The sequence below is a fragment of the Cervus elaphus genome, chromosome 1 (genome assembly GCF_910594005.1).
Source record: "Cervus elaphus chromosome 1, mCerEla1.1, whole genome shotgun sequence".
Classification (NCBI taxonomy): domain Eukaryota; kingdom Metazoa; phylum Chordata; class Mammalia; order Artiodactyla; family Cervidae; genus Cervus; species Cervus elaphus.
In genome coordinates, this window is record NC_057815.1 from 70,501,731 (window position 1) to 70,515,233 (window position 13,503).

Sequence of the window (13,503 nt, forward strand, 5' to 3'; positions counted from 1 at the left end):
CCCTAAAGAAACTCCGTTGCCAGGGAGACTTAAAGGCCAAGGGTTTAAAGGTCCACACAAATTAGCCATCTTCCAAGGGTATTCCAACTCCTCTAATAACCAGCTCCACCACTTCTCATTGGTTATGCATTTGTAGCTGGAATTAGATCACAGAATACCTGAAGAGACGACGGCTTTGTTAAAATTTATTAACAAAAATCCTGTAGAATGTGTGTCAGAATTGATTCTGAGGATGTTTGCCAAGGAAAAAACAATGTAATATTAAGTATGCTAGACAAGGAGAAAATAAAATAATATTAAATCAGGCTGAATTTATTGATACATGTACACTTAACAGAGATTCTAAATTCAATGTATCAGCATCCAGGCATTATGCATCTCAGAGTGGTTCTGTTTGTGTATCTGAAACCTTGGCTCAATAGTTCAGTTCAGTTCAGTTGCTCAGTCATGTCCAACTCTTTGCAACCCCATGAACTGCAGCACGCCAGGCCTCCCTGTCCATCACCAACTTCTGTAGTTTACCCAAACTCATGGCCATTGAGTCGGTGATGCCATCCAACCATCTTATCCTCTGTTGTCCCCTTCTCCTCCTGCCCTCAATCTTTCCCAGCATCAGGGTCTTTTCAAATGAGTCAGCTCTTTGCATCAGGTGGCCAAAGTACTGGAGTTTCAGTCAATAGTAGCCCATGCTTTATAAAATTGGGACACCAGCAGTTTCTTGGTGTAATGTGGAAGAAAGAATCCAATGATTTATTGAGAAAAGGTTACTGGAATGATGTTAACATCACCTATGATGAGCTAAGCCAGTCTATATCATGCTCTGTGGGAGATCTCAGAGGACACTGAAAAACACATTGGTGAGGAAAGTGTCAGCATCCTTGAAAAGCACTGTAGTGGCCATCCTTTATGCCTGGATAAAGGTGAGAAGTGCTGCCATTGAAACTGGCTTCCTGAGTTCAAAGGCAATGATGAGACTCTGCTAGGTGGAGGCCAAGTAGCAGCACTCACTGACAGAGGCAACGTAAGCATGGTTTCTATAATAGACACAAGCCTGGAATAGTAATTAGAATGGTTTAACCCATAGGTTTTCTTGGTAGTGACTAACTGCTTATGGTGTCTCAACTCCAAAACCGGATCTCAGTAAGGCCTATATGTTCACTCTTCAATTTCCTGTTTCCCTCTATGATCTTGCAATTTCAATTTCTATTCATTCTAACTGTTAAATTTGTATTTTCAGCTCATCCTTCTCTTTTGAGTAACAGGAAATTTAAGGAGACCACTCAGAGTTTGACATGTTCCTGGATTTGAGGAAATACGAGGAATGGTATCAAAGTCATACCTGAAAGCCTATAAACAGCAAGGGGCTGTGTTAGAGATGCTCAAGCCCATGGCAGAACAAAATGAGGGAGGCAGTTTTGGAAATGAGCTGCATGTCTTCAGATGTTGGGTCAGTGATACCTGGTTCCTTAGACCAGATATGGATCCTTTGTTACTGCTAGTAAAATTTTATTTTTAAATTTATTTATTTTTAAAAAATTTTATTAGAATATAATTGCTTTTCAATGTTGTGTTAGTTTCTATTGTACAGCAAAGGGAATCAGCTGTATGTATACACATATCCCCACTTTTTGGGATTTCCTTCCCATTTAGGTTACAACAGGGTCCGACTCTTTGCGACCCCATGGACTATAGTCCACCAAGCTCTTCTGTCCATGGCGATTCTTCAGGCAAGAATACTGGAGTGGGTTGCCATGCCCTCCTCCAGGGGATCTTCTTGACCTAGAAATTGAACCTGCATCTCCTGTGTCTCCTGCATTGCAGAATTCTTTACCGCTGAGCCATCAGGAAAGCTTGGTCTACTACAATAAACTAAAATTCTTAATGACTGAAATAAGAAAGTTCTGTGACTATAAAGAACTGGGAAAATAATGGAGTCTGCACAGGATTTTATGGGAATGGGAAGAACAGAATCACAGAATGAGTTTAACATGAAGTAGTGAGAAAAAATAAAGTTTGGGTTCAGCTTGGTCAGGAAGTCAGTTCCACCTGTTAGAAACTGAATGATTTCAGTTGAAACAGTGTAAGCAGGTCTCTTGTTTCTAAGGGAGACAAAGAAAGGGAGGCTCTGTATTTAACACTTAGTGCCAAAGAGGCACATTCAGTCCTTGTCTCAGGTCTCCTATGAAGATTCAGATGTCCTACCTTATGATACCAGTGCAGGTATAGTTCATTTTTTTCCCAACACAACAAAAATCCAACTACCTGAAAAAAAAAAACAAAGAAAGAGAAAAAACCAAGATGCTACCCCAAACTGAACTCAAAATTCCTTTCACAGTCTGGCATTACATTCACTCTTTGCTACACCTGCCCTTTTCATCATCTAAGAGTTTGCCATGCTAGTTCTCTGCCTAAAAAGCTATCCCTCCCCATGCTATGGACCCATCAAACACAGTTCACATGTTACTTCCTAGCTGTAACTTTCACCAGCAACCCAGAGAGAATTTACTATCTTCTCTGGGATTTTGTAACAATCAGTACACTGATATCCTTCCTGAGTTTCTACCAATTTTCTTTTCCCTGTGATGGAGCTTATTCCTGGTACTAGGTAGAGACACTAGTGAGAGAACAGAGGTCATGGGCCAGCCCTTCCAAGGGTCATTTAAAAGCTCTTTTTGGGGGCTTTCTAGGTGGTTCAGTGGTTAAGAATCTACCTTGTGATGCAAGCGTTTGATCTCTGGTTGGGGAACTAAAATCCCACATGCAGAGGAGCAACTTAACCCATATGCCACAGCTAGAGAGTCTATACACATCAATGAAAGACCTCGAACTATGCAACCAAGACCCAAAGACAGCCAAATAAATAAATAGTCTTTTTTTTTTTTTAAAAAAAGCTCTTCTTTGAGGAACCAGTGCCATTGTTACAAGTGTTAACCACAGCTGTTAACATTGGTATTAGTCGATAAACCGTAATTAGGTTTGAATCTAAATCTATGTAATCACCAAGTCAGTGTGAAGACACAGACTGAAAACTGGAGTCTTCAGATTCTTAGGTTATTAAGGAGCGTTTGAATGCATAAGGCACTCACCTTTTTATCAAAATAATTTTATGGATATGATTTTATTTGTACTTTGGTGGTGGTTTAGTTGTTAAGTTGTGCACAACTCTTGTGACCCCATGGACTGTAGCCACCAGTCTCCTCTATGTTTCAAGCAAGATGTTTCAAGCAAGAATACTGAAGTGGGTTGCCATTTCCTTCTCCAGGGGATGTTTCTAACCCACGGATCAAATCTGGGTCTCCTGCATTGCAGGTTGATTCTTTACTGACTGAGTCACCAGGCCATTTATTTGTACATTACCAAGCCCTATAAAATATCATTAAATATTATTATAGTTCTCATTTGAACCAAGAAATTGAGGCTTAGAAGAGTTATGTGACTTGGTAAAGGTTACAAAATAACTTAAAGCAGAAACAGATCTAGGTCTCCTCTTTTGTTGCCACTGTATGCAAAAACATGTAGGGCAGAGGAGAAGCCTATTAAAAAATACATGGCTTATTGGACAGTGGAAGTCCATCTTAGTTTTATTTTGATCATGTATGAGAGTAGTACAATTCGGTGGCCAGATTCTAGCCCCAAATACATCATTCATCTGCATTTTTCTCATTAAATAGAGAAGTTTCTAACTAATTTCTGTCTACAGACATCCTTCACGCAATGACTTTCAAAATGATAATCCTAATTAGAATCTGCTTTATACCAAGTATCTTAGCCTACTTTTCAGGCCTTACAAAATCTATCACAAGTCTATTGTTTTAACCATATTCCCCATTTTCTTAACTATCCCCTACATGCTAACAGTACTGATTCTTCCCTCTTACCTAGTCACACTCCATATATCTCTGTTTTACTGACTTTGTCATGATGTTGCCACAGTCTGGACTTTCTTCCGCACTCCCATAAACATGTGTCTAAATCCAACATCTGTTCAAGATCTCACTCCTCTGCCACCTCCTCCAAGAAGTTTCACTTAATCCTCTTGACTGAAAGTAACCTCTTCCTGAACTTTATTTAGGCCTTCTAATGACAATTATAATGCTCTGTCTGTGTTGGTTATTTTTGTCTAGGACTTACTTCCCTACTAGATTCTAAACTCATTGAATTAAGGACTATTGTAACTTTATTTCTCATACCTCTGTCTTTGAAGTGCCCTGAATAAAATCAGAAACTGCATGTCTTTGATCTCTGTAACCTCAGTACTTATGACTCATACAATAATCAATATATTTTGCTGAAAGAAAAGTTAATGCAAATGCCAACTGATTTGGGAGTTGGGTTTTTTAGTGTCAGACAAGAAATAAGTTGGGACAAGAAATTATGAAATCAGAGAAAGATATATACATCCTATGTGTAAGTGGGTACCGAAAAACTCCAGTAACCTAAACGTTAGTCTCCCATAAATATTCCACTTCTACAGATTCCTCTATTTCTTGGCCTCAGTTTCTCATACTACATGACACTACTATGTCTGGTGTGAATTTCTCACACTACAGATACTACTGTGTCAGGAAATAGGCAGGGTCTCTACTGTGTAAAGATACTCGCTAAAATAAATGTACTTTGCACCTGGACTAGGGGACTAGCACTTGCACAATATAACAGGTGTAACACACTAGACTCTGGGCACACTAGTTTGTAAGGCCCAGAAAGACTGATTCTCAGGAGATGCACTATGAAATGAATAGTTAAATGTGTAAAAGTACTGTCATGTGAAGGTGTGAGCATCTAAAATGACAATACTGAGTGAACCAGAAAATAAGCCATGAAACAGAGGAAGAGAAAAGGGATGTCCTGTCTCCTTTTCAAAAGGTCAAAGTAGAAAGATATACCTTCTAACAGCACAAATCTCCCCCCCCTCACCAATCTATCCCTCCTCCCTAATATTCGAGGGGCTGATGTAAACCCAAACTCTGCTAAGGGTGATCTGAGGGCTCCCAGCACCAATTGGGAACCATACCATGGACAAGAGCACCTCATGAGGCTACTTGAAAAGGGGGTGGGGGAAATGGGAAACATTACTCACCACCAGCATTGTTGTGTAGGCAGCCAGGATCCCAAGGACACTCAGCAAGACAAGGGACCAAAAGAACCAAATTCTTGTACCTAGGAAAACAACCCTGCAAAAACATGTTTCAATTCCTAAAATACATATATTAGTAGCATCTGTGTCAAGGATAAGGGATAAGACTGGACTAGATGAGGTATAAGAAAACAGGGGCTAAGAAGAAAAGCAATTTGGGAATAGATACCCTTTGGGGATATTTATTTCAGAAGTTTTAACTTTGTTCTATTGACAATAATGTTCGTTAATGGGGTTCTGTGTGAGTTGTATGGCTTTTAAAAGCTATTTAGAATACTATTAGAATTAGAATACTATTTAGAATACTCAAAAACTTTGTACTCAGTAAAAAAAATATAGAAATTCTGGAATGTCAAAAGAGGAAAAGTCATCCGTAAGTTCACTGCTTTCACATAGTTAATATTTTCCATTTCAGCAGAGTTTTATCCATATATGTTTTCTTACATAACAGCAAGCAACTATATTAATGTCTATATTCTGTGTAAGAGCTTTGGACCCTTTAAAAACATCTCTGGTCTTTTTTGTGTCTAAAGTACTTTATGAGATAAAACTGCTAATAAATTGATTTCTTAAACAATGTTATAATTGCACAAACCTTGTAGATAGCATCACCCACCAGAGGGGCAGACAGCAGAAACAAGAAGAACTACAGTTCTGCAGCCTTTGGAATGGAAACCACAATCACAAAACAGCAAGAAAAAATTGAAACAGCAGAGGATTATGTCCCAGATGAAGAACAAGATAAAACTCCAGAAAAACAACTAAGTGAAGTGGACAGAGACAAGTTTTCAGAAAGAGTTAAGAATACTGACAGTGAAGATGATCTAGGATTCAGAAAAAGAATGGAGGCAAGGATTGAAAAGATGTAAGAACTGTTTAATAAAGATCAAGAAGAACTAAAGAACACACACACATAGATGAACAATAGCTGAAATGAAAAATACACTAGAAGGAATCAATAGCAAAATAAGTGAGGCAAAAGAATGGATAAGTGATCTGGGAGACACAGTGGTGAAAATCACTGTTGCAGAACAGAAGAAAAAAAAAATGAAAATAAATGAAGACAGTCTAAGAGACCTCTGAGACAACATTAAATGCACCAACATTCACATGATAGGGGTCCCAGAAGGAGCAGAGAGACAGAAAGGAATTGAAAAATTATTTAAAGAGATAATAGTTGAAAACTTCCCTAACATGGGAAAGGAAACAGTCACTAAAGTCCAGGAAATGGAGAAACCCAGGCAGGATAAACCCAAGGATGAGCATGACAAGACACATAGTAATCAAATTCACAAAAATTAAAGACAAAGAAAAAACATCAAAAGCAAGGAGGCAAAAGCAACCAATTACATACAAGGGAATCCCCAGAATGTTATTAGTTGATTGCTCAGCAGAAACTCTGCAGGCCAGAAGGGAGTGGCACAAAAAATTCAAAGTGATGAAAGGGAATACCTACAACCAAAAATACTCTACACAGCAAGGCTCTCATTCAGAATTGATGGAGAAATCAAAAGTTTTATAGTCAAGCAAAAGCCAAGAGAATTCAGCACCACTAGACTAGCAAATGCTAATAGAACTTCTCTAGGCAAGAAAAAGACCAGCAACTTAAAACAACCTTATACATATACAGACTACTGTATCAAAACCTCATGGAAACAGCACAACCAAAAACTAATTAGATGTGTGCATGTACACACACACACACACACACACACACACACACACAAGGAATCCAAACACAACACTATAAACTTAGTCATCAAACCATAAGAAAGTAGAACAAAAGAGGAAGGAAAGAAAAAAGACCTAGAAAAACAAATCCAAAACAATTAAGAAAATAGCAGTAGAAGCATACATATTGATAATTAACTTAAATATAAATGTATTAAATGCTCCAATCAAAAGACATACACTAGCTGAATGGATACATAAAAGACCCATATACATGCTGCCTATGAGAAACCCACTTCATATCTAGGAACACATTCAGATTGAAAGTGAGGAGATAGAAAAAATATTCCATGCAAATGGAAATCAAAAGGAAGTTGGAGTAGCAATACTCACATTAGGCAAAATAGACTTTAACATAAAGACTGCTACAATGGACAAAGAAGAACACTACACAGTGATCAAGGGATCAATCCAAGACGAAGCTATTATAACAACTGTAATTATATATACATCTAACATAGGAGTACCCCAATATATAAGGCAAATACTAATGGCCACAAATGGACAAATCGATAGTAACACAATAATTGTGGAGGATGTTAACACCCCAGTTATATCAATGGACAGATCATCCAGACAAAAGATCAATAAGCAAACACAAGCCTTATGTAACACATTAGACCAGATACACTTAGTTGATATTTATAAAGTGTGTGCTGTTGTGGTCAAGTCTTTGTGAGCCCATGGTCTGTAATCTGTTAGGCTCCTCTGACCATGGAATTTTCCAGGCAAGAATACTGGAGTGAGTTGCCATTTCCTACTCCAGGGGATCTTCCCACCCAGGGATTGAACCTGTGTCTCTTGCTTTGGCAGGCAGGTTCTTTACTACTGTGCCACCTGAGAAGCTGATATTTACAAGGCATTCCATCCAGAAGCAGCAGAACACAAATTCTTCTCAAATACACACGGAACATTCTCCATGACTGACCACATGCTGGACCACAAAGCAAGACTTGGTAAACTTAAGAAAACTGAAATCATATAAAGCATCCTTTCCAAGCACAAATCTATAAGATGTAAAGTAAACTACATGAAAAAAGTATAAAAAACAAAAACACTTAGAGGCTAGATAGTATACTACTAAACAACCAATGAAGCACTGAAGAAATTAAAGAAGTAATAAAAACAAAAAAACCTAGAGACAAATGACAATGAAAACTAATGACCCAGAACCTGAGATGCAGCAAAAGCTATTCTACCAGGAAAGTGTATATCAATATAATCTTACCTCAGGAAACAAGAAAAATCACAAATAAACAACCTAACCTTGTACAAAAAATAACTAAAGAATAAGAAAACATGAAATTAGTAAAAGGAAAGAAATCATAAAGAATAGAATAGAAATAAATGAAATAGAAACAAAACAACAGCAAAGATCAATGGAACTAGAAGCTGGTTCCTTGAAAAGATAAACATAATTATAAACATTTTGCTAGATTCATCAAGAAAAATGGGAGAGGACTCAAATTATTCACATTAGAAATGAAAAATAAGAGGTTACAACAGACACCACAGAAATACACAGGATCATATGAGACCATTATAAGCAACTATACGCCCCCCCCCAAATGGACAACTTGGAAGAAATGGACAAATTCTTAGAAAGGTACAACCTTCCAAGACTGAAACAGGAAGAGATAGAAAATATGAACAGACCAGTCATATGTACTGACATGGAAAGTGTGATCAAAGGTCTTTCAAGAAAAAAAAGTCTAGGACCTAATGGTTTCATGGGCAAATTCCATCAAAGGTTTAGAGAAGAGTTAACATCTATCCTCATGAAACTATTCCAAAGAAACTGCAGAAGCAGGAATATTCCCAAACTTATTCTATGAGGCCACCAACACCCTGGTACAAAAACCAGACAAGGATATCATGGAAAAGAAAATTATAGGTCAATAACTGTGATGAATATAGATACAAAAATCCTCAACAATATTCTAGCAAACTGAAACCAACAACAGATTAAAAGGATCATGCATCATTTTCAAGTGGTATTTATCCCAAGGATGCAAGGATTCTTCAATATATACAAATCAATCACTATGATACACCACATCAACAAGTTAAAGAGTAAAAACCATAAGATCATCTCAATAGATGCAGAAAAGCTTTTGACAAAAATTCAGTAGCCATATATGATAAAAACTCTCCAGGAAGTGGGCATAGGTGGAACATACCTCAATATAATAAAGGCTATATATGACAAATCCACAGTTAACATCATATTCAACAGTGAAAAGGTGAAAGCATTTCCTCTAAGATCAGAAACAAGACAAGAATGTCCACTCTCACCAGTTTTAGTCAACATAATTTTGAAAGTCCTAGCCATGGCATTCAGAGAAGATAAAGAAATAAAATTAATTCAACCTGAAAAAGAAGAAGTAAAACTGTCACTGTTTGCATATGACAAGATACTATAAGTAGAATATCCTAAAGATGCTACCACAAAGCTACTAGAGCTCATTAATGAATTTGGTACAGTTGTAGGATACAAAATTAACCCTATTACATTCCTATACATTAAGAACAAAAAATCAGAAAGAGAAATTTAAGAAACAAATCCATTTACCATTATATTAAAAAGAATAAAATATGTAGGAATAAATATACCTAAGGAGGCAAAAGACCTGAACTCTGAAAACCATAAGACACTGATGAAAGAAACTGAAGATGGAAAGATGTACCATGTACTTGGATTGGCAGAATCAATATTGTCAAGATGAGTATACCATCCAAGGCAATCTACAGATTCAGTACAATCCATATGAAAACACGAATGCCATTTTTCACAGAACTATAACAAAAAAATTTAAAACATGTATGGAAATACAAAAGACCCTGAGTAACCAAACCAAACATTGGAAAGAAAAATGGAGCTGGAGGAATCAGGCTCCCTGAATTCGTACTATATTACAAAGTTACACTAATCAAAGTAGTACTGGCACAAAGTATTGTACTGTCACATAGACAGAAATGTAGATCAACAGAGCAGGATGGAAAAAACAGAAGTAAACTCACATGTGTTAAGTCATGTCTGACTCTTTTTGTGACCCTATGGACTGTAGCCAGCCAGGTTCCTCTGTCCATGGGATCCTCCAGGCAAGAATACTGGATTGGGTTGCTGTGTCTTCCTCCACAGGATCTTCCCAACCCAGGGACTGAACCTACATCTCTTAGGTCTCCTGCACTGACGGGCAGGTTCTTTACCACTAGTATCACCTGGGAAACCCAAAACTCAAAACACCTATGATCAACTGATGTATGAGGAAATAGGCAAGAATATACAAAGGAGAAAATGCAGTCTCCTCGATAAATGGTTCTGGGAAAACTGGACAGCTACTTTTAAAAGGATTAAATTAGAACATTCTTTAACATCATACACAAAAAATAAAATAACAATGGGTTAAAAATCTAAAAGTAAGAATAGATATTATAAAATTCTTAGAGGAAAACATAGGAAGAGCACTCTTTCACATAAATTGTAGCACTACCTTTTTGATACATCTCCTAGAGTAACGGGAAAAAATAAGCAAATGGGACCTACTTAAACTCGAAAGCATCTGCATAAGAAAGGAAACTATTAACAAAATGAAAAGACAACACACGGAAAGGGAGAAAATATTTGTAAATTATGTGACTGACAAGGGATTAATCTCTAAAATATACAAACAACTCATGCATCTCAACAGCAAACAAGCAATGAAATATAAAAAGTTGGGCAGAAGACCTAAATAGACATTTCTCCAAAGAAAACATAGAGATGGTCAACAAGCACATGAAAAAGATGTTCAACACTGTTATTTATTAGAGAAATGAAAGTTAAAATTACGAGGTATCACTTCATGCCAATCAGCATGGCCCTTATAAAAAGTCTATTATTTACAATAGCCAAGACAAGAAAACAACCTTAATGTCCACTGATGACTTAATAAAAATGTGGTTTATACATACAGGGGAGTATCATTCAACTATATAAAAAATGAAAAATGCTATTTATGACAACATGGATGAACCCTGACAGCATTATGCTAAGTAAAATCAGTCAGACAGAGAAAGATAAATACCATATGACTTCATTTATACATGAAAAATGGAAACAAAGCAACCAAACTCATAGACACAGAAAACAGATTGGTGATTTGCCAGAGCCTGCCGGCAAACGAACCGGTCACGGACGCAATCGCCGGAATACCTAAGAAAATAGAGACTCGGAAAGATGGGGTTGAGAGGGACGGAGTCAGCTCTTGACTGAAACCGACAACCGACAACTTTATTGAGGGGTAACATACATATATGCTAACAGGACTCACTAAATTTAGATCAAGGACATGTATACGTGCAGAATCACAGGCATTAGTCTTCGCTCAGGAATTTTATCTCAACTCTTTAAGACTAGCGTCTTAGTATGATTACAATCAGTTAAAGATTACCTAAAGATTACCTAGACATAAGCCATAAACAGGAGCCTGACAATCTCATCAGGAAAATGGGTAAAAGGTCGCTACAGCAATTTCCTTGAGGGAGGTAAGAAAGGCCAACCTGCACTTTAATAAATCAGGGGTGGCGGGACAGAGAGGGACCTCTTGATCTCTCTCAGGGCCAAGAAGGAGCCTGAGCAGTCAGGCCGGCTCCCCGCATCTCCCCCTTTTCTTTTGACTAATGGCCTTTATATATCTCCCTCAAGGGAAATGGCTGCGTTTGCAAACGGGAAAACATCAACAATCTTTTATTTATCATTTCAGATAGGCATTGACAAATGCAAGGGCCAAAACACAGCAATAATAATATGCATATAATAATAAAAATTATAGATTTCCACCAACCACCGTGAAACCAGGCAGATATCTGACTCCAAATGCTGGAGTCAGAAAAATCCGTAGCGGCTACTTGTTGTTTCATATCTTCTAAAGCATCAGAAACATTTGAGGAATAATCAGGAATATATACACAGCACTCCATTTTTATTAAGGCACATGTCCCCCCTTGAGAGGCTGTTAGAATATCCAGAGCCATACGATTTTGTAGAATGGCTTTTCTCATCTGTTTTTGTTCTTCATTAAGAGCCTCTAAAGCTCTTCTAGTATCTGTTAAAGCTTGTTTTGTAAAATTGCTCAAAGCCTCTACTCTGAGCATAGTATCAGTGGCTCCTAAAGAGGGCATAAAAATTGAGGCTAAATAATCATACCAATGAAAAACAGAGCGTGACCATCGGGCTTTAACATAAGGTAAATTAACAGGATGACTAATTTTTTGCTTATGAATTCTTCCAGGGGCAAACACAAACCCTAGGGTACATCTCCCCACCCATCCTACAGGGAGCCAGGGCCAAAGATTGTATCCACAAATCCATCGAGTGTTATTTGGGGCTACCCATCTTATACCAGGGCTATTTTCCCAATCTGTCCCCACCATTCAACAGACTTGTTGGCAATAAACGTTACATCCATTACAGTCTTACATTTTTGGGTAGGCAATAGGCCGGGAGGAACGGGGAGCGGGAAAGATCCGCCGGGCCGCCAGCACGGCTGGACCCGCCGCCGGGTTGAATCCTCTGGGCGGACTGCGCGGACCCCACCCGTTTACCTCTTAACGGTTTCACGCCTTGTCCTCAAATACCAAGTAATGGTACAATATATCAGTCAGGCCAGAGAAACTGGAAGAGCTAGGAATAGTTCAGAGCAGGAATCTGGCTAGAAAAGGTGATGAGACGGGACACTGCTTCTGTCTCCAGAGTCTTAGGAAGCCCAGTAAGGAGAAGAGGAAGAAACAGAGGCTGGAGGTGAGGCAGAGACATCAGGGTTCATGGACAGAGATCATGAAGACCAACCAGTGGAGGTGTCAGTAACCCAGACAGAGAAGCTGAGGAACAAGCTATCAGGGAGTCATCTGAATAGAAGGACTGTGGGCACGGGAAGCACAAAGAAGGCTTCTCACTGAGCAGATTTGGTCTAAGTTTGAGAGGGAGCATAGGTGGAAGGGAAGTAGAGTAGCCGAGGGTGCTGAGCAACCATACCCCTCCCCAGAGTTGTGCTTCCCATCCACTAGCTGTAGAACACCTAATTTTTTTCCACTCTCCCTCTTATGTCACTAGATCTTTTCAGCCTAAATAGCATCCATGTGGCTATCAGACCAAAGAACTCTTATACAAATGAAAAATAAAAAAAAAAGTGAAACTCACCAGTCAAAGCCATTGTATTCATTTGAAGTCTCCACCCATGCAAACAGCAAAATTATAGACAAGAAAAATGACATAATCAGCCATGGGTAAAATAATTGCTCTCTCTGGGAAGAGAAAGAAGTCTCATTTAGCTCCATTTATCCATCATCTCTCAGCAACATCTGTTTATACTCCCCAGAGGTCTACGTAGTTATACTGCAGCATTACACTCCCCAGGCTGGAGAGAACACTGTATTCTTTCACCCCTATGGAATTTTGTAAAAGCCTATTTATAACATTACCCTGAACTGGAATCATTTTTCTACAGACGTCATCTGTTTCTTTTTTGAGGAAAAGGAACTTCTGTTACCCTTCTATATATTGCCAGTGTCTATCACAGTGTCTCAACAACCATCTGTTGAATTTATCCACCTCGTCAAGTATCAAATGTTTGTTCATTAGTTGAGTAACATGT

The 13,503-nt window shown here is 38.2% G+C and overlaps 1 protein-coding gene across 1 annotated transcript in view; it reads right to left on the reverse strand.

The window, feature by feature from the left end:
• GDPD4 (glycerophosphodiester phosphodiesterase domain containing 4) overlaps nt 1-13,503 on the reverse strand; it is a 170,780-nt gene that overhangs the window by 101,484 nt on the left and 55,793 nt on the right. Inside the window, exons 3-5 of the mRNA XM_043908215.1 lie at nt 13,050-13,153; nt 5,077-5,174; nt 2,203-2,258 (exon numbers count right to left, since the gene is read on the reverse strand). Coding sequence (XP_043764150.1) covers nt 2,203-2,258; nt 5,077-5,174; nt 13,050-13,153 — 258 coding nt within the window. The remainder of the gene's footprint in view (nt 1-2,202; nt 2,259-5,076; nt 5,175-13,049; nt 13,154-13,503) is intronic.